This window comes from Sorex araneus, chromosome 2 (genome assembly GCF_027595985.1).
Source record: "Sorex araneus isolate mSorAra2 chromosome 2, mSorAra2.pri, whole genome shotgun sequence".
Taxonomy (NCBI): domain Eukaryota; kingdom Metazoa; phylum Chordata; class Mammalia; order Eulipotyphla; family Soricidae; genus Sorex; species Sorex araneus.
In genome coordinates, this window is record NC_073303.1 from 364,934,437 (window position 1) to 364,962,154 (window position 27,718).

Genomic DNA, 27,718 nt, shown 5'->3' on the forward strand with positions numbered 1-27,718 from the left:
TCTCTAGATGTTAAAAAATCTGATCAGACATAGAACATTCAATATAAACAAAATGTTCATTTCTATTGAAAACATGTAAAATCCCCTAGCAAACTAGGAGTAACCGAACCTTCCTTACTCTGGGAGACGGCAGCCAGGAGTGCCAGAGTGAATGCCACCCTTGATGCCAAGTGCGGAGAAACTTGTCTTGTCTTTTAAAGAAGCTCCTTCAGCGCTTCCTGGGAAGCTGGCTTGGAGGCTGTGGGTTCCCTGAGCTGTTGCTCTGTATTTCCCCATTGGGTACATTTGCCGTGAACCTTAAAGAAGCTCCTCTGCAGATAATCACCTTTTTTGCTCTTGGTGCTTTCAATAGTCTGCCTCTATCTTTGGCTTTTGTCATTTTGAGTGCTGTGTCTTGGAGCTTTTCACTTTTGAGTCTATTTTTTGCTGGGGCTACTTGAGGTCTCTTGTATCCGGTTGCCTGTAATCCTCACGCCAGGAAGTTCTTATCTATGATTTATTCAACTCTCGTTTCTTCATTAAATTTGCCTTCCAGTTCCTCAGGGACTCCGATGATTCTTTTATTGTTCCTCTTGAGCCCATCCCATCGTTCTCTGGCATGCCGTTCATTTATTTTCAGACTTGCCCCTGTCCCCTATTGTTTCTTCCGGAAGGTTCTTGCATCTGTCTCGGAGCTCCTCAATCTTCTCCGTTGCTATTATTCCACTGCTCAGAGCTCCTATTGAGTTTTGCATGTCACCCATCATACGCTTCATTTCTGTCATCTCTGGTTGTCGTTGTCTCATTTCAGCCCTCAGCCTCTCGTGCACGTTGCTAACCACCTATGCCATCCTCTCCTCGAGCTCATCGAACATCCTCACTGTGGTGTCACTAAAATCGTTCTCTGAGAGGTCACAGAGTTGGTTGGTGCTGAGTGAGCCTCCCGTGTCATCGTTCTCCCTCACTGAACTTGGTGGGCTTCTGTGCTTTCCCCCTCATGGTCGCTGTGCTCCTGCCACACGGAGGGTGCGTTGGGAGTGTCTGAGGGATCGGCGGGAAGCTGCTCTTTCACTTCCTCACTGGCCGGAAGTGTAGCCGTGAGCTGTGTGGAACTGGGTGAGGAGAGCCGTGAAGGGCGCAGGGGATGGGGAACTGGGTCCTTGAGACGGTTGGAGGTTAGGCGTGGAGGCTCTTAGGCCCTCGCTGGAAGGGAGGGGAATGCTCAGAATCCAGGAAGGCCCTGGACATGTCAGCCGGGAGAGTATCTCACCTGGAAAGGTGGGGGAAGCAAGTCGAGAACGAGGAGATGTGGGGCTGGAGCCACTGATAAGTTAAAATAATTTTAATCCCAAGGCAGCCTTTATATCAAAACAGGTACTTCATTATAGATGGGTCATTATTTATGCTGCTCATCCTATAAACAACCTACTGTCTTGTCTTCTTGAGTATTATCCCAAGACATCTTTTTAGTGATCTAAGATACAATTAGGGTGTTTTTTTATTGTTGTTGTTGTTGTTTTTCATTTTTGTTTTTTTTTTAAGTAAGGCACCATGATTTGCAAAGTTGTTCATGGTTGTGTTTCAGGCATCCAGTGTTCCCACATCGGCCAGTGTCCACTTCCCTCTGCCAGTGCCTTCCAGGGTCCCTTCCCCACCCCCACCCCCAAACCTCCCAGCCTGCCTCCTGGACTGGCATGTTTTATTTAGTTTTATTTATTTATTTATTTATTTATTTTTGCTTTTTGGGTCGCACCCAGCAGTGCACTGGGTTTACTCCTGGCTCTGCACTCAGCAATTACTCCTGAGTGGTGCTCAGGGGACCATATGGGATGCTGGGAATCGAACCCAGGTTGACAAACACCCTACCCGCTGTGCTATTGCTCCAGCCCCTGGACTGGCATGTGTTAAAGTTTGGTTGTTGTAGTTCAGGTCTGCTTTGGTTGTTGTTGGCTCGTTGATTTGTTTGAGGGAGGTGTATCTCTCATAGACACATATATCGCTATACCACCAGTATTTTTTTTTCCCCAGGGGAGTTTGAGGTCACGTCCAGCAGTGCTCAGGGGCGTCTATGGGCTCCATGCTAAGGGCCATTCCTGGGAGTGCCCAGGGGTCAGCCACATTGTTTCCATTATGCACCTCATGGGCAATTCACCGGAATCTGGAAGCCTCTAAAGATAACTTGTAAATCTGCCATTATTTGGCTCAATTAAAAATAACGTTTTACAACCATGAGATACCACCTCACACCACAGAGACTAGCACACATCCAAAAGAACAAAAGCAACCGCTGTTGGAGAGGATGTGGGGAGAAAGGGACCCTTCTTCACTGCTGGTGGGAATGCCGACTGGTTCAGCCCTTCTGGAAAACAATTTGGACGACTCTCAAAAAATTAGATATTGAATTCCCATTTGACCCAGCAATACCACTGCTGGGAATATATCCCAGAGAGGCAAAAAAGTACAATCGAAACAACATCTGCACATGTATGTTCATCGCAGCACTGTTTACAATAGCCAGAATCTGGAAAAAACCCGAATGCCCCAGAACGGATGACTGGTTGAGGAAACTTTGGTACATCTATACAATGGAATACTATGCAGCTGTTAGAAAAAAGGAGGTCAAGAATTTTGTAGTTAAGTGGATGGGCATGAAAAGTTTCATGCTGAGTGAAATGAGTCAGAAAGAGAGAGACAGACATAGAAAGATTGCACTCATCTATGGTATATAGAATAACAGAGTGGGAGACTAACACCCAAGAACTGTAGAAATAAGTACCAGGAGGTTGACTCCATGGCTTCGAGGCTGGCCTCACATTCCGGGGAAAGGTCAACTCAGAGAAGCGATCACCAACTACATTGTAGTCGAAGGCCATGTGGGGGAAGGGAGTTGCGGGCTGAATGAGGGCTAGAGACTGAGCACAGCGGCCACTCAACACCTTTATTGCAAACCACAACAGCTAATTAGAGAGAGAGAACAGAAGGGAATGCCTTGCCACAGTGGCAGGGTGGGGTGGGGGGGAGATGGTATTGGGGAGGGTGGGAGGGACGCTGGGTTTACGGGTGGTGGAGAATGGGCACTGGTGAAGGGATGGGTTCCCGAACTTTGTATGAGGGAAGTATAAGCACAAAAGTGTATAAATCTGTAACTGTACCCTCACGGTGATTCTCTAATTAAAAATAAATAAATTTAAAAAAAAATAACGTTTTAGATGGGCTTAGGGACAGCTCTTTCATTTCTAATTTCTCCCTCATTTTTGTGAACAGTTTTATTTTTTCGTTATTTCAAGCTCTATGAAATATATGTTAGCCTTATAAAAATCTATGCTCGCCATAGATTTTATGTTAGTCACTGAAGATGAAGTATAATAGTTAAAACTTTTTTACTGCATCAAAATTTTTACTGCTGCATCCTATAGCCTGAACCGTATTTATGCATTTATACACTCAATAAAAAAATAAAGTCTCAAGTGGAGGAAAACAAGCAATGAACCAAAAAATATTTGATATCTCAGAGATGAGTATAATAAAGATAAAGGTTCTTTATTATATGGGTGTGACTCAGCAGTAGAGCATTTGCCTTGCACTTGTGAGGTCCTGGGTTTGATATCTGGCACAAGAAAGGAAAAGAAGAAGAAAGAAGGGAAGGGAAGTAGGAAGGGAAGGAAAGGGGAAGGAGAAGGGGAAAGGGGGAGGAGAAAGGAGAGGGGAGAGGGAGAGAGTTGAGGGGAAAGGGGGGAGGAGGATGGGAAGAGAAGGGAGAGGAGAAGGGAGGCGGATTAAAGAGCAATGAAGAGCAGAGCAGCTTCTTCGATTAGGACCTGGGAACAGATCTCAGTGAAGCGAGCGCGTGAGCAGGCTGATCATTTTTAAGCAGAGGAGGAAGCAGTCAGTGTCAGAAACCCAAAGAAGGAAATCTCGACATTTTTCAAGAAAAATCAAAATGAGAAGAGCAGAGTATGCAGAGGGGAAAGAAAGTGAAATCTGAGGGATGTCAGGACCGGACCTTGTTGGGTCTTGAAGGACGGCTATAAGCACGTGGAAGGTGTTTTGTGACTGAAAAGATCATATATGGGGATGAAAAAAAAAAAAAAAGACTGGAGGTCTGGGACTTTGCGTTGTTGGGTGATGGCCATCACAGCCCCTGCAAAAAAAAAAAAAAAATTTTTTTTTTTTACTTAACTCAACTTTATTCTTCCCTTACTTACATGGTTGGCAATGTTCTCTGTGCCTTGCGGGGTGGAGGGAAGAAATGTTTTTCTAACTTGCATGTAAAGGTTTCTCAGGCCCAGAAGATGGCCCAGGGGCTGGAATACTCCTTTGCAGGTAGGAGACTGGGGTTTGAGCCTCTGCACCACATGCTCCTCTGAGTACTGGGAGTGGATCCTAAGCCATGAGCCAGGAGCAGCTCCAGGGCACCCTCAGGTATGGCCGGAAACACCAGCCCTCCACCTTCACCCCTAGAAAGGATTCTCGTCAAGTTCTGGCCTAAAAAATTCTCCCTAAGTGACACGTTAATGCAGTGAGTTGGAGATAGGCATAAAGCTTCTCTGTTCTCAGAGCATCAGCCTCCTACATTAGGGAATAACTCAAGACTCTGCCATCCACCGAAGTCACTGGGGGTGATGACAGGTGGGGCGGATCTTGCCGTTTAACCCTGGCAGCACCCAGCGTGTAGCTGGCGAAGAGGGACCCGGGGTGTGGTGAGCCCTCCTCAGCAGAGATGGGTTCATGCCCCCAGCCCAGAGCGCGTTATTTGTGAGGTGACCACATGTGTCTCTTGTGTGCAGAGAGATTTAGGAGAAAGCACCGGTCAAGAAACCCGAAGATAAAACCATGACGATAGACCTTCACTGTCCAGAATGCTTTAAGGTTGTGTTTAGAAGTATTTGTCTAGTAGTAAATTGCAAAGGATGAAAAATGTGGACCTATAATATATCGTCCTTCCTTGCGGACTGCAGGTTTGATCCCAAGAATAGATTTGATTTTTTTCCCCTCCCATAAATAAAGGTGTTTGTAGATGCTGTAGAAGAAAACTTTTTTGGATTCTAGTGTAAGTAAAATGCTGTCAGCATGACTGTATCGTGCAGTCGGTTTGTTCTGAAGAGGGCTGTCTTGAGGGGTTATCATATTCATGATTTGCAGAAAGATTTGGGTAATGTTTGTTTCATCTGACAAGATTTATTAATGGGCAAAAATCTTACCTCTAGAAATTTAATTTTCCTGTGGCTATTCACCTGCACAGAATAAATATTTGTTGAAACACTTATTCCATGTTTATTCCATGGTAGGGGAATAGGATACAAGTTGGATGTGCCTATGTTGGGCTGGAGTGATAGCACAGCGGGTAGGACATTTGCCTTGCACACGGTCGACTCGGGTTCGAGTCCTCCGTCCCTCTCAGAGAGCCCAGCAAGCTACTGAGAGTATCCCGCCCGCATGGTAGATCCTGGCTAGCTCCCCGTGGCGTATGCAATATGCCAAAAATAGTAACAACAAGTCTCACAATGGGATGTTACTGGTGCCCACTCGATCAAATCGATGAACAACGGGATGACAGTGCCACAGTGCAGCAGTGCCTATGTATGGGTATAAGCTAGATGTGGATACAAAATGATTATAACTAAAACCACAATAGGGCGAGAGCTATAGTACAGAGGGTAGGGTGTTTGCCTTGCATGTGGCCAACTTGGGTTTGGTCCTCAGCACCCCATATGGGCCCCTAAGACCCATCAGGAGTGATCCCTGAGCACACAGGGCCAGGAGTAAACCCTGAGCACCGGACTGCCAGGTGTGGCCAAACTAACAAACAAATGGACCCCCCCAAAAAAAAAACAGCAAAATTTGTCACTGTCACTGTCTCCCGTGCTCATCAATTTGTTCGAGCAGGCACCAATAATGTCTCTCATTGAGAGACTTATTGTTACTCGCTCGATAGCACAGCAGTTGGGCGTTCATCTTTCACGAGGCCAACCCGAGTTCGATTCCTTTGCCCCTCTCAGAGAGCCCGGCAAGCTACCGAGAGTATCGAGCCCGCGCAGCAGAGCCTGGCAAGCTCCCCGTGTGTATTGGATATGCCAAAAACAGTAACAATAAGTCTCTCAATGAGAGACGTTACTGGTGCCCGCTCGAACAAATCGATGAGCAACGGGATGACAGTTACAGTGATGGTCCCTGTTTATTCTTCATCATAAGCAGAAATTTACCACTATAATTTCTACATAGAAAGGAGTGAAAATTCTAAACTCTTTTCAATGACTTGTGTTTTCCAGTACAAGAATATTAGAATACTGCACGCTAATGCTTTGGTTTGGTGATCAAAATGTTAACTTCAAAGTTCGCTTTGAAAACTAACTTTATGAAGGTCTGAATAGTGGGACAGTTTCATGTGTCAGGAGCTTCCAGTAACTTTCTTTCCCTCAAACACTGCACACAGACCTCTCATACCGGCACAAGCAAACCCACCAGGGAGAGTGTCCAAAAGTAGCACCTTCTGCTGTGGGACTGCAAATGAAGCATTTATTCTTCCACTAAAAGGGGAAGGAGTGGCCACTGGGCGAAGCTTTGGGATAGGATGCAAGCCAAGCACCATTGAAGGCTTTGCTTGGTAATAAGTAATGAACAAAAAGTTTAAAAACCTAATGGTTTGTTTTCCAGAGTTATGAAATATGTATGAATGGTATAATGTCTGCTAATGTCAAAATGGCTTTGTCAGAATGTGCCTGATTTCAAAATAGTCACAATTAAACATCGCATTGTCTCCCTTCCTTAGCTTCTCTTACCAGAATTTCAGAATTGTAGTCCTTTGCCCAAGTAGTTTTTTTTTAATTTATTCCAAGCTCAAGAAAGCATTAGAGAAATTATACATCTTATCTATCATCTCTTTTTTCTTCTCCCTGCCCTTTTGAAAACTATCACGAGAATTAGGTTGTCAGTATGGAACCAAAGAGGAAACAGGGCAAGAATTATATAGTAGATTGATGCAAAATCCTCATAAATATTTAGTAGTTATTTATCTGGGTTGTTCACACAGAGACAATAGAACTAAACAATAAGAAGGCGTATTTGAAACTCTTCAAGGTTGTAAAATCTTGCCTTATTTATACTTTTAATAATTTGAATTAATTCTTATCCTGCTAGACTCCAGACATGTCACCATGAAATCATTGACAAAGCATAGATCAGGAATTCAAATACTTAATCTAGCCAGGAAGACTAATCCTAAAACAAAAAATAAATAAATAAATAAATAGAAATAAATCCATTTTAAGCCATGATACCTGTATTCTATTTTTATGCAGTGCCAAATGAGCCCCAAATTTGCCTTTTTATACTCTCTAAAATCAGAGTTGTCATTTAGATAGCCATAAATGGGGCAAATTTAGAGAATTTTCCAGATGATTTTTTTGGTATGGTTAATGTCTTCTAATCTCATTCTAAATTACTGTTATGCTCTTACCAGTGTAACAGTTATGCTGCTACAGTATGGCTATTCTGTTAGAATATATGACTGAAGTCTTTAATCTATCTCTTATAAAGCACAAGAACATGGTTAAATGGGATCTCTGAGCTTTTTCCTCTTTTGCAGTTCTGTTCAAATGGAAATATTTGCATAATTGTCTCTATAGCTAAAGAGGAATTTTCAATTTTAATCTTTTCTTGTGTCTGACCCTTATTTTTTGTCTCCAAAACTTAAGAGGATGCTTATAATTAGGAAGTTGATTTTCACTGAAAATCAATTGCTCACGTGGGATTCTCTATCCTTTTTCTTTCTGTTGAGTCTAAGATCGCTAACGGGAAAATATCTTTTCACCTCAATAGGTGAGTCGTAATAGCAAGCCATATCTTAAAAAATGTGTCAGAGCTGCCTTTGATCTCTGAATTGTGTCGCGCTCCACGCTCCTGTTCAGGTCATCTCACCTGGTTGTTCTGGTTCTGTTCAAATGTTACTGCAGGTTCTACATGGTCAGCTATTACGAGCGGAGTCACAGGATAGCCGTTGGAGCTCGCCATGGTTCAGTGGCCCTGTACGACATCCGGACTGGGAAATGTCAGGTAAATAAATCATCGTGACTTCCTCTCCATAAAGTGCGCAAGTTATTGAAAGGAGTGAGACTATCACTTCACCAGTTGACGTGCTGAGCTGCGGGAACATTATGGATAATGCTAAAGGGATCAATAGTTTAATGAAGGACTCAAAGAATAGAGAGCTCGACTGTCTTTATTCACTGCCAATGAAGGACCGTCACAGATGGGCTCGCAAGGGAGCCCGGAGTGGGGCTGTGCAGCCCCCAAACTACTTTACAGTCAATCTGCTCTTCTCTGACACGGGGGCGGTGGATTTTCTTACATCTGCCGTGTGTTTTTTTTTTTTTAAAGAAACTTAAGTGACACGTTATTGTGCCTAATGACTCACAAATTAAGTTTCTAAGTAAAATGGGGTATTTAGCAAATGGAAAACAGCCTTCTAGTCACACTTTGAGAAAATGAACCAAAATAGAATTAGCATGACTCTATAAAAAGGAAATTGTTGCTATATTTGAAGTACGTGGCTTTTTATGGTTTTGCAACTGTTGAGACTGTTATGACGCTTTTTTATTGTTGATGAAAATTCCGCTTGATTTTGGTCTGGACCGTCAGTTGATTTTCAGTGCGGAACGGTTGGCACATCTAGCCCCACTTTGAAAGAAATGCACGGAAGCTCCAAGACATTAAATCTCTGTATCCTAGAACCAGTTAGTTAATAGCAAAACCAGGGCTGGACACCAGTGGATGAGAGTGAATTTATAGTGCTTGTCGACAACTCTAAGTCATAACTCTAAGATTTCATTGTAACACTTAGAGGCCGTGACCTAGTGAGCCATAGGAGGAATTATATTCACGTACATTCAGTTGGTATTCAGGGACCTTATATTTTCCAGGAGGAATATGAAGAAAATCATAAGAATGGGGCAAAATTTTAAAGGATCCTTTGCATTCAATAAGCTCTTTGTTCTCTAGAAGTTTCTCTGGCTGCTTCCCAGGAAGTGCTGTTCTAAGCGGAAATCCCAGCTTGGGGGGTAAAAGTTGTGAGGGTGGGAACAGGTATCAAGGGTCCTGTGTGAATCTAGCCATGCTGCTGTGTGCCAGCCTTCCCCATCTCCCATGTGGGTATTTGCTGGGCACCTTTCTTGGGAAGCACAGAGTGTATGCCACGTGCCTTCTAGCGGAATGATTAAAGTGTGTGTGAATGTGTATATGCATGAGAGTGAGAGAGTGTTGTGAGTTAGCGTGTGTGTATAACTGTGCATGAGTGTGCATATAAGCACAATGTGTATGGGGGGGGGTGCAGGGGAGAGATTTTTTTTCCAGGCATAAACTCCTCCCCGGTTACCTTATCTTTGATTTTCAATTCTCTCAGAAAGCTGTGAAAAAATTGAGTCATATATTGCTTAATAATATTCTCTCCAAAGACACAGATCCTAAGAGACAAAAAAGTAGCATTTTTGGAGTCTCTTTGGTGAGACAGTTTTTAAAGGATGGGTTATATCCCCACTAATAGACCTGCGAGAAATAAACCACAAACACCTACAAGATAGAAAAATGGTAGAACAAGAGGATCTTTTCAAGCTTCTTGGAGAATAAAGAGTAGAAGTCTTAGAGGGCCCACTTGGTTAGGGGATGAGGCACCTTTACCTTCTGCAGAGAGAAAATTGAGCGGTGGGAAGTGATCGAGGGGTGAGGGTGGGCAGAAATTAAGATTAACAAAAAGGGGCCACGGCTCAGAAGCATGTGTCTCCTTGTGGTTTTCTTCCAGTCACAGGGTCGCTCTTGGTAATGTGCCACCCAAAAGCATGTATAATCTGAATACCATATTCTCTGTACGTAGAGTATTTGAGCTATACTTATGAAGCAGAGATAATTCATTAGCAGGATTTTTTTTTTATGTCATTCATCTTCCATGTCTTTCTGCACACCATTTTAGTGCAGAAAGGCCGCTGGATGCTCCCATGATTTGTGCTCTACCATTGGAGCCACTGCACAAGCCTGCCCCTCCCCCAAGCCCCGTGCCACGGTTCTTTTGATTGGTTTCTAAACTTCCCCAAGTTGAACATTCCTCATTTGAATGTGATCATAAATAGGATGATTTATGTATAAATTCTCAGCACAGCCTGCCCAGACCTTTGTATTCAGGAGGTGCTGGTGATTGGGATACTCAAATAAACTTGAAAATGCAAGTCACTGCAGTCAGACTGCATTCATCTTAGAGAATTTGTCAAGATGCAATTTGAGATGTTGGGGTGTTGATGGGCACTCTGCACCAGGCATGCATGCCCCAGGGTTCAGGCACTTGGGGTGGGGTGGGGAGAGTTCACAACACCGCCCCAGGCCATGTCTGCATCCCCTTCCTCCTGCTTGTGGCGTTCGCAGATCTCTCCTGGTTATGGAAATCAGTCATTACAAATCAGTTGTGCTGTTGTTGACTGCAGTTTGGGCTTGGCAAGGGGTAGCAAGTGATAGTGATTTAGAAATTTATGTGAGGAGGGAGGAAGCCAGGTTGGGTGGGAGGGAGGGAGGAGGGAGGGAGGAAGGAAGGAAAGAAAGAAGGATGGAAGGAAGGAAGGAAGGAAGGAAGGAAGGAGGGAGGGAGGGAGGGAGGGAGGGAAGGAAGGAAGGAAGGAAGGAAGGAAGGAAGGAAGGAAGGAAGGAAGGAAGGAAGGAAGGAAGGAAGGAAGGAAGGAAGGAAGGAAGGAAGGAAGGAAGGAAGGAAGGAAATTTCCTTTGAAGAGCTTGCTTTTTGTTGGTAAGGAGCTGTTCTTGGCAAAACGGCCATGAGTCCATGAGTCTTTAAAACTTAAGGTCCGTTTACTGTGGTTCTTGGTGGTGGAATATGTGCACTGGTGAAGGGATTGGTGTTTGAGCATTGTGTAACTGAGACTTGAGCCTGAAAGCTTTGTAACTTTCCACATGGTGATTCAATTAAAAAATAAATAAATAAAAATAAAAAAGTAAAATAAAACTTAAGGTCCACGAGTCCTCAGAACTGCAGGCATCTGTTGGTTAGCTCAGCAGGAAAACCCTCCATCCAGCAATATGTACCTTCGGCTTGGCACACTTGATACCGTACCACCATGGGTTTCCCATCTTTTTTGAAACGTATTCTTTTAATAAAATAGCTGCTGACTTTGTGTAAGGTTTACTCTTTATTTTTTTCTTTTCTTTGTTTTTGGACCATACCTCACAGTGCTCAGGAGCTATTTCTGACTGTGCTCAGTGATCACTCATGGCAGTGTTCAGGGAACCACATACTGTACTAGGTATCAGACTAAGGTCAGCCATGTGCAAGGCAGGTCAAGTTCCTTACCCCTTCACTACTCTCCGGGCTGCAGGATTTTCTTAGGTTTATGTTACTTCATTTACCTTGTGAAGTTTGTCCCGTTTCAACTTGGAAGTACCTGAAATGTACCTAGTATCTAAAGAGTTTACTTAGGTGAATCTAAGCACCATCCTCTCACTTTTGGCTCAGTTCTCCAAAAGGCAGTGGGAGAGAAAGAAAGCATAGCCTAAGGCTTATCCAAATTTTAAATTATTAAGGGAACTTTTATGACTGTGTTTTTAAGTTACTTTCTTAAAGCATCTATTTATGAAACCCCTTATTTTATGATACCCGAGAAACAATAGATGTACAATAATATACTGTTGATCAAATAAAACACCCATAGTCTTGGGAGTGAAAAATACCAAAGCAAATATAAAATGGCATGATCATTGAAAATAAAGTACAGCATGACTTCATTCTATCAAAAATATGTTTGTAATTTGGGTAGGGTTCTATTTTTGGTATATCAAAGTCACCTTATAAAATTTCTATTTCTCTTTAAGGGATAGTATCTTCCCAGAAATAGCAAGGAATACCTCATTCTTTGACATTATGATGATATTCATATATTTCTGTCGTGAACCAGTCCCTGTCCTGGGCCAAGTAATGAAGGAAAATAAAAAATAGAAGTGAAAAATTGGTGTGTGTTGATGGGCGACCGTGGCCTGGCCTCAGCCCCGCCTGGAGCTGCCAGGGGCCGGGCCTGGAACGCGCCTCTCATCACCTACCCGGGGGCGTTGGGAGCAGCGAGCCTGCAGGCTGAGTGGCTCTAGCCTTGCCGATTCTTTGCCCTGCACCAGATGGATCTGTGAACCTCTGCACATCAGGTGCGGGTGAGCAAAGAAGGGGACCCAAGCCACTTCCTCTACTCACTTTACCCTTCGCTCTCTGTGCCCACTGACTTGTTCCTCGAGGTCTTGGAGAGTCTGACTTTGCTGATTATATCCGAACCCCGCTTCCTCGTAGCGACATTTCATCCAGTAAAACCTTCCTCCGTCACTCCCTGTCGTGGTCCTCTCCCACTTTACATAGGAAGCCTTCAAACATATCTGTCAGATGCTTAGTTACAGGTGCAGCAAAGATTTCGAAAGATCCCTCTTTCCAGTGACATCTATCTTGAGATTCTGCTGGAATGCCTGGCCTCGGAGAGAGGTTACGGTCACGATGATACAGGGGGGAGACCTGATACCTACTGTGGTTGCTCAGGAGTGAGCTTAATTGAGGGTGAGTCCCTTAATCGAGACTGTTTGGCCACCGCAGAAGAGCACTGTAAGACGAGGAGCAGTTAGTGCGCAGACTAAGGTGGGGAAGCCGTCAGTGCAGAAGGAGATGCAGTGGGCATCTGGTGAGCAGGCAGAAGATGGGCTGGAGATGGACTCGGGTAGGAAGGCGGGATCTGATCACACAAAGCCACTGTTGGCTGCTCAGGCTGCATTTGAGTGCATTGGATTCCATACGGGAAATTGTATGATCTGGACTTAAAAATTGGGTGATATTTTTTGTTTGTTTGTTTTTTGCTTGTCATTTTGATTGTCAAAGAATTTTTGGTTCTTTATTTCACAACATTTGAGTCATAATAAATACATAGCACCTTTATTTTCTAAAAAAAGCCTCAGTGGCATTATCATTGTTAGACTTCCTGATTAGAAAAATAAGTTGAAATGAAGAAAAGTGACTTCCATAGAGGCAGGCCTGGTTTGGGGGAGGGGTGTGACAGGAGGGATAACGGGTTATAGAAATTAGTTATGGGAACGTATCTATAAGATTAATGCACCTTCGTCTGTGCACTAACTGCTCCTCGTCTTACAGTGCTCTCTGGGGAGGCAGAACAGTCTTAGGGATACAGGGGATATTGGTGGTGCGAAGTGTATAGTGGTAGAGGAATGGGTGTTGGAACATTGTATGGCTGAAACCTGATCATGAAAGCTTTGTATCTTACATTGATTCAACTTAAAAAAAATTGATCTAACATATTCTTAATCAAATATCTATTTATTTTTCTGCTGATGAAGTGTTCAGGTTAGTTCAGCTTTGTATTTATATACAGAGAACTACAGTGAATATTTTTGAATCCGTGTGTTTCTACACCAGCGCTTTTCGTTCTGTAGAATTTTTCCCAAAAGGAGATTGGTTTCGATCCCTTTTTATTTAAGATTGCTGCTTGTTGGGTCAGAGAGAAAACTCAGTGGGTGGGAGCTCATACTCTGCATACAGGGGGCTCAGGTTCAGTTGACACTGGGGGACCTCACGGTGCCTGGTTTCCCAAGTGCTGCCACTCCTGAGCACTAGGCTGGGAGCAGCCCTGAGTGTCACCCAAAAGTCAAAAAATTTTTTTCCACCTGTTGAGCTCCCAGCTGGGATGTAGTTTAGAAAAAGATGAAGAAAACTGGACAGTCATGAAATTTTTCTATAAATGGATAGACTTGGAGAGTATCATGCTGAATGAAATGAGTGAAATGAGTCAGAAGGAGAGAGAGATGGGGCTCGAGCGATCGTACAGCAGGTAGGGCATTTGCCTTGCACGCGGCCGACCCAGGTTCGATTCCCAGCATCCCACATGGTCCCCCTGAGCATCACCAGGCGTGATTCCTGAGTGCAGAGCTCTAGGAGTAACTCCCTGAGCATCGCTGGGTGTGACCCAAAAAAAGAAGAAAAAAAAAAAGGAGAGGGACAGATATCGAATGACTGCATTCATTTGTGGGATATTAAAAAAAAAAGGTATGAAACTAATATCCAAGGCCAGGGAAAATGGGCCGGGAGGACCGGTCAGTGGTGGGTCAATGGCGTGGGAGATGGAGGGTAGTTAAGGTAGAGGAGGATCCATTATTACAATACTAGTTGGAAATAATCACTCTGGACAAGAACTGAATATTGAAAGCAGATAAAGATATATAGATGATAACCTTTCAGCATCTGTACCGTAAACCATAATGTCTAAAGAGAGAGAGAGAGAGAGAGAGAGAGAGAGAGAGAGAGGCCTAAGGAGAGAGAGAGAGACAGACAGAGACAGAGAGAGAGATAGACCTAAGGCTGGGGTCAGGGGTGGCTTGAAGGGGTGGGCAAACTAGGAAATTACACTGGTGAAGGGATGGATGATGGAAGATTGTATGACTGAAATAATCATGAACAAATTTGTAATGCTCTATCATGGTGATTCAATGAAAAATAAGAAAGGAAAAGTGGACAGATATGGAGTAGCTTCTGGAAGTAGACTAACAGGTATTGATGAGAGTTTGGATGTGGAGTGCAGGGTTGCGTGAGGAGGAGGATACCGTGGAAGAGGAAGGCGAGCATTCTGGGTGACTTAGGCTAGAATCACAATCAGCCGTGTGGGTTAGGTCACCTTTAATGAGGGGGGAAAGGAAAGGAGGAGGCGGCTTCAAGGCCAAGAGTAAGGTACTGGACATCGCAAATTTGACTTTGTAATATTCCAGTATATAGAGTTAAAGAATTCATTAGTTCTCTTAACAAAAACATTTATCCTGCTACGCCCATTTCTCATCATTATAAAATTGCTTCATTGAAGAATCTTTCATAAAAGCACAAGTTTTATGCTTATCAGATTTTCTAGGGTTCATTCTTGACGTATTAGTCAGAGAATTACGCATTTGATCACGAGCGCTCTGAAATTATTTTTCCCAAGTCTATAAGGATTATTTTCCCCATACTCACCCAATATTTTTGTGACTAAACATGGCTCCTGACCAAGTTTTTCTCATAAAACTGGAAACCCTACCATTGGTCTACTTCACTTCTTCTCTTTCTCATCTTAGTTAATAGACTGTTTATCAGGATTTATTAATTTTATTTCTCCTCATTCCTTATGCTGGCTCTTCTCTGTGTCAGGCACCATATCATGTGCAAGAGATCAACAAATAACTATGCGCTGCTTGTTCCCTGAAGGAACTTCTAATCTGGTCGGGAAGACACCCATAAAGGCGTAATTGAAAGGCTGTGACTATCCTTCCCAGGAAGGCAGTCAAGTGTGTTACAGAGGAAGCCAGGAGGTGCATTAGGCCTGAATTGTTTAGGTGTCTAGGGAGAGAGTTGGTCTCTGGAGAGATTTTCTGGAGCTGAAGACAGTCTGAACTGAACTGTTAAAAACTGGGAGTTAGAGAAACACAATGGACTGTATTTCAGCCCTAAGGCACGTCGTCTCCAAGCCAGAGGAGTAGGAGGGCCTGGGGAAGGCTTCTCAGAAGCAACTCAGAGCACGGAGATGGCCGCCGCATCCATGCGAATGACTCATTACAGTCTTCCGCCGAGTGTTACCCTAGAGATAGCACAAATTTTAGGTGAAAGACTGTTATTCCAATAAGTGGAGACACCTCTTATCTGTGACTTATTAAATGTTAAATCAGCAGCCTAGATTTTGTAACTAAAGAAACATAATGTCAGCAGTATTCAAGTTAAATCAAATGCCGGCATTTTCCATCAACAAAAATTATTATTATTTTTTTTTTCGGAAAAGAGGGTAGTAAGAAAATATAAAGTATCTTAATGAAGAGAAACATGTACTTTTCTATACTACAGTTTAATTGTGTCAGACGCTCTAAGGCGCCTACATGTCCAGAGACAGGTGATAGTCAGGACTTTCCAAAAATGTCAACATGCACATTTAGAGTCACTGAATTTTGAAAAACAATGTGTTCTCTAAAACCAAAAGTTGAAATGATGAGGTAGGAAGAGTAGTAGACCTTAGGGGTGAGGTGGATTTTCTTGAAGGCAGACGTTTGCAGCTTGGGGACAGCTTTTATTGAGCACAGTCTCGAGTGCTTATACATCAAGGGCACTTAGTTGGTGATTGCAAAAATTGCAGTGTGAATTGACTAGAGTACTTAGTCAGACAGTGACATTTTAGGTATTTTCTCCCTGCTCTTTTCAGCAGCTGATTTTATGGTAGATGCTTCCTATGACAGTCTGGTCCAACAGCCAGAAATATGGCATCAAGGGTGATAATAAGATGAATGGTTGGTGAAGACAATGGCTTCCTGACAGCCTTGAAGAATTACCTAACGAGCTTCCCATTTTTTAAGTGAAATGAGATTTAGAAAAGAAACTCTCAGAAGAGAAAAATATCTGGAGCAATCCTTGAATTTAGATCATCATTTATTCTGGAAATTTCAAACTCTCCAAGAATATTTTAAACTGACTACCTGTAGGAATATATTTCTGTTGTTTCTTTACACCTTCATTTAGTATTGTTTGTATTCGTGTTTTACTTTGAATGACAGTATTCATACCTTTTGTACTCTCCCCAACCCCCCAAAAAAAACCCAGAAAAATAAATTTTTATTGATCTCTATAAATTGAACCTTAAGAGGCAGTGAGTATGGTTATAAACCCATTAGTTATTTGAAACATTTCTATATCCAAACCGAAGCATTAATCTAAAAGTTATTTTAATTCTCAAAATTCCCATCCTTTTATCCTTTCTTGGTGTCATTTAATTTCTTTCCCAGTCAACCATTCTCCCCTTTTAGCATATGTACACAAGAAAGTATAAATGCATGCACCTATGTATTTGTTCTGCATTAAATGTTTCATGTTTTATATTTTATATATATATTCAACAAAGAAATTTACTGCCCATATTCCTTTTTTTTTTTTTTTTTTTTGGCTTTTTGGGTCACACCCAGCAATGCACAGGAGTTACTCCTGGCTCTGCACTCAGGAATTACTCCTGGTGGTACTCAGGAATTACTCCTGGTGGTGCTCAGGGGACCATATGGGAACCTGGGTCGGCCGCGTGCAAGGCAAATGCCCTACCCCCTGTGCTATTGCTCCAGCCTCTGCCCCATATTCTTTATATCCACCCACTCTTGACATATTACTGGGAGCAAGAGCTGGCATATAGGAATCACTCAAATTTCAATCAGAAGTATTCTAAGACATATGTAAATGAAGACATGACCCCAGTTCTTGACAGGTCCAAAAAAGTTGTTGATAGAAATTTAAAGGGACTTGTCAGATGTTGATCACTCCTCTCTCAAGATGAGCTTCTGATGGAGCTAATTTGGGGGCCTGGGAGTTAAGGGGGGTGGGGAACACAATTGCAGCTACCATGGAAACCCTCAGGTCTGCCCAGTTAGCCCAGAAGTTAATCATTTAACATGTTGCTCAAGACTTTAGTTATGTAAAGACTATCTTTATCTTTAAATTTTTTATTTATTATCTTTAAATGTAATTCTAGACTTGTGCTTTACATGTGTTTAATGGTAGCGCTTCATGCTGCACACAGCCCAGTACCGCAGAGTATCCACTTCGCCCAGAGTATCCACTTCCCTCCCCCGTTGTCCCATGGCTCTTCCCATCCATCCCGCCCCCTGCACTTCTGCACCCCTCCTCTGTCCTGTGGGAGCTTCCTGCTGAAGACCAGCTTCTGTTCATTTTCATCCTCACATTTCATTTTCCACCTCTTCGTTGTGAAAGCAACGTCTTTTTCTGTAGCTGGTCCCCTGATTATACTTATAGAGCATTCTGTTCCCAAACCACACACACACCTTTTTAAGTGAATTTAGAAACTAGAGATCATTTAAAAGCAATCTGAGGGTATATCCTAGATATTTCCAATCTTTCACGCCTAGTTTCCTGACTGTAGAAGTATGTCTTTCTGCATTATCCTCCCACTCCTGCTTCAGCATGTGGCATGAGACCTAATCCAGCTCTGTATTTACATCTGTTAGCTCAGCGTCGGTGACAGAGTTGGAGAGTTGAACGGTGGGAGCAGTCGCAAGAAGACAGACCAGAGAGTTGCCGGGGTTTTTGTTGCTGCCGCTGTATCAGTAGGAATTGAACTCGGCTCTCATGCTTGTGAGGCTTTGCCGCTTTATGACTGAGCCACATCCCTGTCTTCTAGCCACTGACATCCCCACATCTGTCGGGTTATTTTACGGGTGGGAAGAGACAGTATTACTTGGCCATCAGCAAAATGGAGCGATTCTGCTGTTTCCTTCGGCGCAGGGAGCCTAGATGGCTTTCCGTGGCACTGTGACGTGTGGACGCGGGTACAGCCAAGAGTATCAGGAGGACGGGGGGCCAAGTCTCTGGAGGAAGGAGACCAGAGCAGGCGATGGCAGAGCTGAATGCTGGGTTGCGGACTCCATGGGCACACGGGGAGGAACAGTCCTCAGAGAGCAGAGAATTATCCGCAGAAGCCCAGAGACATCGTGTGGCCTCTAGTGCATCACAGGAAGCAGGAGAGTTTTGCTCTCCGGGGAGCACGTTTCTAGTGGCGCGTGGAAAGGTGCTAAGGGAGGGGGGTGGGGAGCGTCTATTCATAGCGAGGAGAGGGAAGATCCGCTGAGACGTTTCTAGACAGATTGCTTTGCGTTTGGAGTCTCGTAGGGCTGCAGTGACAAATGGAAATGCCTACCAAGACCAAGCAAATTGCAAATATTAATAAAACGCAGAAAGCCCCCTTGATTTATCTTCCATTTTCCTATTTCTGATACCACCCAAGTTTTTTTTTTTTTTTTACCTTCCTTTCTACTGCAATTCTCTATCCTGTGTCAACCTTCATTCCGATGGCAGCTGAGGTTCCGCTTGAGTCCTGGGGACAGAATTGTAGTAGGGACTGGAGTCCAGACAGCACATGCCCGGGGTAAGGGACCAGCGCCCTAGTGACCTCTGTCCATGGGTGTCCTGTGAATAGTGGACCTCCTGTGGACTGATTTCTTAAGTGTCCATGTTTTATTTTTTATTTATTTATTTATTTATTTATTTATTTATTTTTGCTTTTTTGGGTCACACCCAGCAATGCTCAGGGGTTACTCCTGGCTTTGCACTCAAGAATTACTCCTGGCAGTGCTTGGGGGACCATATGGGATGCCGGGGATCGAACCCGGGTCAGCCGCGTGCAAGGCAAATGCCCTACCCGCTGTGCTATCGCACCGGCCCCGTAGTGTCCATGTTTTAAAATCGAGAGCCTGCCATGGTAAGAATGTAGCCATGGGCTGGGGGGGGTGGGGGGGGGCCTCAGGGCTTGGTTGGTCCCGCTGGTGGATGGGGAGAAGAAAAGGATATAGAGCAGGTAGATTAGGATAAGCTGTAAAACACAGTTCCTTAAAATATGAAACAGTATCATAATGAAAGTGTAGCAAACAACCTTTTCTGCAAACAAAGAATTTTTAAGGTTGAGCTATGTATAAACTGGTTGGAAAGATACTCTGTACAAGAAAAGGATTAGTTGAGACACCAAGAGGAATTTTAAACATACAAGACTAAGACTTGGAAGGATTTAATGGGTGAATATTTCTTTTTTTTAATTTTAATTTTATTATTATTATTGAATCACAGTGAGATACAGTTGACAAAGTTGTTCATGATTGAGTTTCAGTCATACAGTGTTCCAACATTCGTCCCTTTTCCAGTGTACCTTTCCCACCACCAATGTCCCCAGTCCCCCCCCTTGCCTGCCTTTATGGCAGACACCTCTCTCTCTCTCTCTCTCTCTCTCTCTCTCTGTCTGTCTGTTTCTCTCTCCTTTTCCTTTTGGGCATCATGTTTTGCAATACAGATAATGAAAAGTTATCAGTTATATCACTTTACTTACTGTCAACACTCAGTTCTTGTCCAGAGTCATCATTTTATTGTCATACTGGTCCCTTCTCTATCCTCACTGCCCTTTGCCCGCCCCCCCCCCCCCCGCCCCATGTCAAGCTTCCAACCATTGACCAGTTCACCCGGCCCGTGTTTTTCTTGGTCTTGGATACTATGGGTTTTTTTTATATGTATAGCCAGGATGGGTGGCCTGACAACAATTCGCCTTTCTTTAAGCCATCCTGCTTCAAAGTCTTCATCTTAATCTCGACTTCATTAATGCCATAGAAGGTATTAAAAAGCAGAGTTTATTTTCAGAGGAATGACAGGAGCAAGAAAACATCTGTAGACCACCCCCCCCCCACCCTGCCGCTCCCACCACCACCACCAGATTTCGTACTGTTTTCTTAAACAGTGGCCCTTTATGGTAGTTAAGAATGCCAACTCCCATAAGCCTCTCAAATTTCTCTGGGCAAACATCCCATCATAGGGCATTGCTACGATGTTGCAGTAATTTATGTAAATGCCTTGTCAGGAATGAATTAAAACATATAGTTGTAAATCTACAAGGACACAGCTATAACTCACCCAGATTTATTACTTGTAGACATGTATATCAAGCTTCTGGAATTACTGCCTTTACTGTAGACAGAGGTTAAAGAAGAAGGTAACAGCTTACATGCCATTATACATACACAGCAGTTTGTCATTCATTGCTAGTGGTATGAATACAAAACATATAGTTGGCCCAACATTTCTTCATCCAACACAATCTAATTGGCAAATCTCAGCTAGTAAGCTGAAAGAAAGATCCCCAGACAAGGATAGTATTTATCCTTAGACCCAATGATTAACTTTGTTACTTTGATGAGTGGTTTATTAAAGTAGAAGATTGCCTTTAAAAACATTTTTAGGGGCTGGAGCCATAGCACAGCGGGTAGGGCGTTTGCCTTGCACGCGGCTGACCCGGGTTCGATCACCAGCATCCCATATGGTCCCCTGAGCACCGCCAGGAGTAATTCCTGAGAGCAGAGCCAGGAGTAACCCCTGTGCATCGCCGGGTGTGACCCAAAAAGCAAAAAAAAAAACATAAATAAAAACCATTTCAGGTTCTTTCCACTTTGAGGAATCTCATGTTCACTGGAACGAGCATCTCTCCCTTTCTCTCCCCTCACATTTCTCTAAGTAAGTTTCTTTAAAGAAAACTATTTTCCTTCTTTGAACATAGACAATCAAATAAAAACCTGGTAATACCACCTCAGTACACTCTGCATGATTTTGTAAAGCAGCTTTGCAGACACTTATTCATTCATCAAACATTTATTGAGTGCCTACTGTATATCAGGCACCCCTTATTATTTTTTTTGACCACAGAAATCCAATAGTCCAATATCCTTATATTTCTAAAAAAGCAAAGTAGGACTAGAAGGATAAGGTGCTTTACAGAAGGTTGTAAGGGATTTTGAAGATTACAAAAAGCATCCAAGGGAAATCACTAATTGTAATACAAAGCCAACAGCTCCTTTACATGATGATGCAATTGAAGTAGTTGACAGTGATGTTGGAGATGTAGTTGTAGATGATGTAGTTGAAGTAGTTGTGTGTTATGATGTAGATGCAGCTGTACATGATGTCTTTGAAGTAGTCGTGGTTGATGATGTCCATGCAGTTGTAGATGCTGTCGTTAATGTCTTGTGGATTATGACGTACCTGCAGCTATAGATGATAGAGCTGTGGATGATGATGTAGAGACAGTTGTAGATAATGTACATGAAGCAGTTACGGATGATGATGTAGATGCAGCCATAGATGATGTAGATGAAGTAGTCGTGGATGATGATGCGGATGCAGCATAGATGACATAGTTGACATCATTATGGATGGTGTTGAAGATCAGCATTTTACTAGTTTTCTGCACCAGCAGACTGACACCCATGCTTAAGACTAGTCCCAAATATGCAGTTATAACTCAAGGTGGCAAACCAGTGGTTTCAACCTTCCTACACCCACAAATTGGCACCAGTCTGTAGACAAATGGGTGAAGACCACTGCTGAAGGTGATGTATTTGAAGAAGTGCTTTGTTCATTTCTTCACGGGTGTTTCCACCTACACAACACTATCTTTTACATAATCTACTGACTGTCATTTAACGTTGTTTATCCCAAATGAGGTGACTTATCAGAATTACATAGGAAATTTCAAATAAGATTCTCTAGAGTTTCCCAGGTAACTCTAAGGCTGACTGCAGTTTAGAAACTCTATATTTACAGAATAAAAAATTAGACTATATGAGGAACAAATAAAATGTGAATTATCGTAAATTAACATTTTAAGGTCCTAGGGTCTTAAACTTTGTCACTGAACTCATATGATAGTTATTCCTGAGTGCAGAGCCAGGAGTAACCCCTGTGCATCCTGTGCATTGCCAGGTTTGACCCAAAAAAGAAAAAATTTTCAGGTTTCAAGTTCTTTCCAGTTACACATGCTGTATAACTGCACATGGGGTTGTGAAAGTTTGGGCTGCAGTCAGTGATTTCTGGATGTGCACAGACCAAGAATGAATTAGAAATTAGCCGTACCCTGAATCCAAAGTATATCTGGCAACTCTTCGCCATGTTACACTTCAAAGAGGGATCATGAGCAGAAAAAGTTTAAGTAAGACCCTGGTATATGCAATTAAATAATTTAAGAATAAGAAAAAATAGATTGCATCAGACATAGAATTCTGTAGACAGAAGTGAATCCTTGGGATGAGTGGAATTTAATTTGGGATTGCCTCTGGCAGAGAAGCATTAAGAGGAATTCAGAGCAGGAGCCCATCGGAATCCCTCATGCTAAGAATTTATGATTGCACAATTATTGAAATATGTAAGAATATCAATAGATATTTGCTTTTGTGGTCTATGTATTTCTGTATATACTTTAAAATACAGAGAGAATAAAAGTGCCTGCCATAGAGGTAGGCACGGGGTGGGGGTTGGTGGGTGACTGGGAGGGAACCTGGGGACATGGGTGCTGGGAAATGTACACTGGTGGGGGATGGGTACTGGAGCACTGTATGACTGAAATCCCAGGAACAGCTTTGTAAGGGTCTACCTCACAGTGATTTAAAAAAAACCTAAAAAATAAAATAAAATATGTCAAATTGCAAGGTTTTCATTGATGAGGCTTTATCAGTACTCCTTTGTATACAGAAATTTTGGTGGCTTTTCTGAGTGAAGGTCAGAATGCCTAGGTTTTTTCCTATTTCTTTGAAGAATTCGGTTTGGTAGTTTGGGGTTGGGGGTCACAGCTGGTGGTGCTCAGGGGATACTACACAAAAGCTTGGGGTTGCTCCCTGCTGTGCTTGGGGAACCAAACCCAGGCGCTTTAGCCTGCAAGGCGTGTTTTACCCGTTATGTCCTTATGTCCGTTATGTGATGCATACCACCTGCCCACAACCTAGAGATCTAAGTTGGTTTTTTGCCTGTGGTTCTGTTTTTGTTTTTTAAGCCTCCAGACAGGCTTCTCTTTTGTTTTTAAATTTTATTTATTTTTTAATTTTTGTGCCATAGCCAGTGGAGCTCAGAGTTTATTCCTGACTCCTTACTTGGGAATCATTCCTGGAGGGTTCAGAGGACCATATAAGGATGCTGGGGATCAAACAGGGTTGGCCACATGGAACCCCACTGTACAATAGCTCCAGCCCCAACACCTGCCTGTGAATACACAAATGAGCTTCCTTTTCTCTCTCATCTTTTTTTTGAAGATTTCTCTTTTCTTCACATTATAGGATCCTTTAACAGATGAAATTGCTAACTATATCACTGTAATCACTGTCATTCCGTTGTTTGTCGATTTACTCGAGCAGGTACCAGTAACCAGAAACTGCTAACAGAAAATATATATGTGAAAGTCACCAATAACTCAAGTCTTTATTATAAGACTAATTAGAAAATTTCTGCAACTACCCAGAAACAATATATGCTTCAAGATTTTTCCGTCTCTCAAGATGTCTCACAATAGTTTATCCTGCTGCGGCATATAATCAAATAAATTTTATTTGATGAATGTTGGATAACTGCTTTGTTTTCACGCTATGTTAGTGCTACTCTATTGAAATAATGTAAATCTGTTTCCTGATGATGGAAGCAAAGTCTTCCTTCAGACATAGCCAGAACTATCTTGTTGCTTGCCTGGCTTTTTCCAAGTTGTGAATCCACTGAACTTCATAGAGCTATTCCCATACTTAATGTAAAACACTAGTTTGTCAATACATCTTTCATATCCAAAGTAAAGTTTTGTGCCAAGTAGCCAGTACTGAAGAGATGGGGACAAAAGCTAGGTCACAAAAAGGCCTTATGTCATGCACGATGAGAAATGTTCTTATTATTTTACTAAGAGGGAATTGGAGCTTGCAACCACGTGATCTGATTGAATTTACGGTCTCCCTACTGAACTGTGGGGAATAGGCAGAAGGAAAACAAAAGCGGAAGTGGGAAAACCAGACCCGGCTTCCACAGATATTTTAGGCTAGGGATGACCAGTCTAGACCAGGAGGCAGACAGTAAGACAGAGAGCAGTGGACTAATGTGAGATGAGTCTGGAGAGGAAATTGGACTTGGGAATAGATTATGAGAGGGTGAGGTTTTGAAGAGTCACTCATTTCTGGGGCATTCAATTGAACAATGAAAGGGTGTGTGGAACACGCCGTGGTAGGAAATTAATCATGCCCTTTGCGATAACTTTGGAGTGCCTCCTAAGCATCCCTGGGCATCTGTCAAGTACGTTGCTACCCCCAGTGCTCTGACACAGAAGCCTAACTTGGCTGGACAGAAACCTGTAGCCATCACTGGCAAACTCATGTGCTTGGAGCCACGGCAGTGGAGGAGTCGGGAGCCAGAAGAGACGCGGGCGGGGAGGGAGCCCTCGCAGCGTTTCAAGGGCAAGAGATGAAAGGGACACCACAGATCACATCGGAGAAGGCCTGGTTTGAGGGCTGTCGAAAATCAGAAGCCTCTGATGATATCGGACAAGGGCAAGGGCTCATAGAGTTAATGACCCTGGAAGCTCCAAGAAGGTCAAGTTCAAAGGATGGCTCAGCGGGACATGTCTTTGCAGAAGCAGTGTCAGCGTAGGGGAGTCCGGGAGGAGAAGAACAGTGTGTGTGTGCAGATCATTCACGGAGCTTCTGGGGAGAACGAGAGACTGGAGTCCGTGTGGCAGCCCCTCCGTTTTATTTTTTAAGATTTATGTATATTTATGTCATAGACCGTGATCTATATTTTGAATGTGCCACAGCATGCTCCAGGGCCACCAAAGGAAAGCATTTAACAATGGGGTTTCAAAGGAGTTACGAGTTTCTGAGAAGGGAGCACTGCTCCCGACTGTTGGTTAGCGATCTCTGTTACCTCTCTTCTTCTGAACCACTGAAATTGCCTTATCTAGTTACTGGTTTTGGTTTGGGGGGCCACATCCTGGGTGCTTAGGGCTTACTTGTGTCTCTGTGCTCAGTGATCATTCCTGGTGGGGCTCGGGGGGAATATCTGCAGCACTAGGCATCAAAACAAACCCAGGTCCGTCACATGCAAGGCTACTTAGTGCCTTATACACCACACTCTCTCTCTGCCCCAAAAAAGCAGTTCAATGCAAACTCAAAGAAGTCAGCTGGCATTGCTCATGTTAATAATAAAAGAACCATTAAAACAGACCTTTGAAATCACATACCAAGATGAAGAACTTGTATCAGGAAGCTTATGCTTGCATTTAAGGTCTTGGGTGTGTGTGGAGGGGGGGAACTTGTGGGGGGGGTGTGGTCAAAGATGTGGATTATTTTCAAGCTTGGTGGATTTCAGAAGCATTTAGATACTTAAAAGAAATTACTCAACAATCAACAGTCCTTGCTACTTTCAAGATTAAAGAGCTGATCTCTTTTTGCCGAGGATGGGACATTATTTGCTTCATGGAAACGTCATTCTTTTCATATTAGCAAGAAAAAAGCACCGGGTTTGACAAGCAGATTTTTAGAAACCTTCTTTTTCTGCAACAAGAAAAACATTCAGTTTGCATATCTGAATATCCACCAAGGAAATGCAAGTGGAATCACTGATTTGAGCGATTTCCTTATGGTTTAGCTATCTCACAGAAAAGGAAAAAAAAAAACCGTTAGTCTGATTTTTTTCACCTTTTCCATAAGGCAAATAGAGAGCTGTTTACAGCAGCCTTTGTCTGGCTTTGGCATTGATTTTAAATCACCTGGATTGATCATGTGGTTATGGGACTCAAAAAAATCCTCCCAACACCAAAGCCTCAAAACACAATTAGAATTGAGGGATTTTTAATCTGCTAGCATTATGTCCATAGGGGCACGCTTTAAATAATTCTTAACTTCTGTTTAGTACATTTTAAATAATCCTTAACCTCTGTTTAGTTTAGGTGGGAAAGAGCACCATTCTACTTCTTAGGCTTTTATAGATGCGCTGTAAACACATGATGTTCCCAGTTTTCAAATCGAGGATGGATGCATCTAAAATCCATGTCTGCCTGTTTCACCACCAAGGAGGGTTTCTGAGCCAATAAGAGGAGATATGCAAATCAGCCAGCTGTCATGTCTTACTCCCCCCACCCGGTTGCAGGACAACAGCCTGACAAGCTGATCTCAACCAGATTTGACAAAGGGGTGGAAGGTCTAAAATTAAATAGGTCCACACAAATCCTCTAGTTATAGGTAGATGCAGTAGGCCAATGAGAGGATCCCGTAGGAAAAGGGCTCTTTAAAGACTGCTGATACTGCTTTTCATTTCATCTTTCCCATCCTTGTCTAAGTCTGAATCACCTGAATGTTTGGTGAATCATCTTTTCCACTAATTACTCTTTAGATTATTTCCATAATATTAATGTCTTAACAGATTTGATATTTATAAAGCTTTGAACTATGCTAAGAAGCTGACAGTCCTTTAAGGCTATGATTTTTCAAAGGCTTGTTATACTAGTGCTTCAATTTTATTGTCATGGTGACTAGATAATATAGCTTACTCAAAATGGTACCAGTGTGCTTTTGGCCAATTGCACCAAACTACTAACCATAAATGTGGAACTCAGAATGGACATTTTATACTTGTTTTCTCGCCTAACTGATTCTAAGTTTATAGACAACAAATATCAGATTTTAGCACACACACACACACACACACACACACAATTCCCCACTACTAAGAAATATAAAAAGAGAAATGAAATTACTGCTTTTGAACTCAGATTCTTTCTAAAGAACATGTGTCCCAGAATAATGATAAATCAGGGATATTCTGATGACAGCATCTTACTAAACAATACTGTCCTGTTTCCTCAGCCATCTCTAAATGATTATCAGTGAATAAAAGAAAAAGAAACTAGAAAGTCTCTTTTATCGATAAGCTGATCAAAAAGATAACATTCTTTCAAAATGCAGTTCTAGTCCTATAAGAGATCAGCGCTTTGTTTCCTGAATGCACTCACAAGCCATTTTGTACAATTGTACCTGGTCGGTATTTCTTTTTTAATATTCTTTTGATATTTTAACAATGGGAACACAGCACAGTTCTTCAAACACTATGTTGGAGAAATGTTTACAGTATTTCGAGCTTGAAGTGCTATACATTTTAATGCTCAAAGATGTCCTTATCTGTTTAAAAAAGAAATTGAAAAATGGGAAATAAACCTTGACATATTTTCTTCTGTAATTTTTTTCTTCCAGCATATTTTCTACTTGCTTTAAGAAAGATGGCTTTACATAGTAACTTTGAAATAACATCTAATGATTAGCAGAATGATGGATGTGATGAAGCACCTTTTTCTTGAGAAATAATAAATCAACATATTCC

At 42.5% G+C, this 27,718-nt stretch overlaps 1 protein-coding gene across 1 annotated transcript in view; it reads left to right on the forward strand.

Annotated features, from left to right (window-relative positions):
* Positions 1-27,718, forward strand: part of WDR7 (WD repeat domain 7) — a 344,916-nt gene that overhangs the window by 273,949 nt on the left and 43,249 nt on the right. The window contains exon 26 of the mRNA XM_055125361.1: positions 7,932-8,031. Coding sequence (XP_054981336.1) covers positions 7,932-8,031 — 100 coding nt within the window. The remainder of the gene's footprint in view (positions 1-7,931; positions 8,032-27,718) is intronic.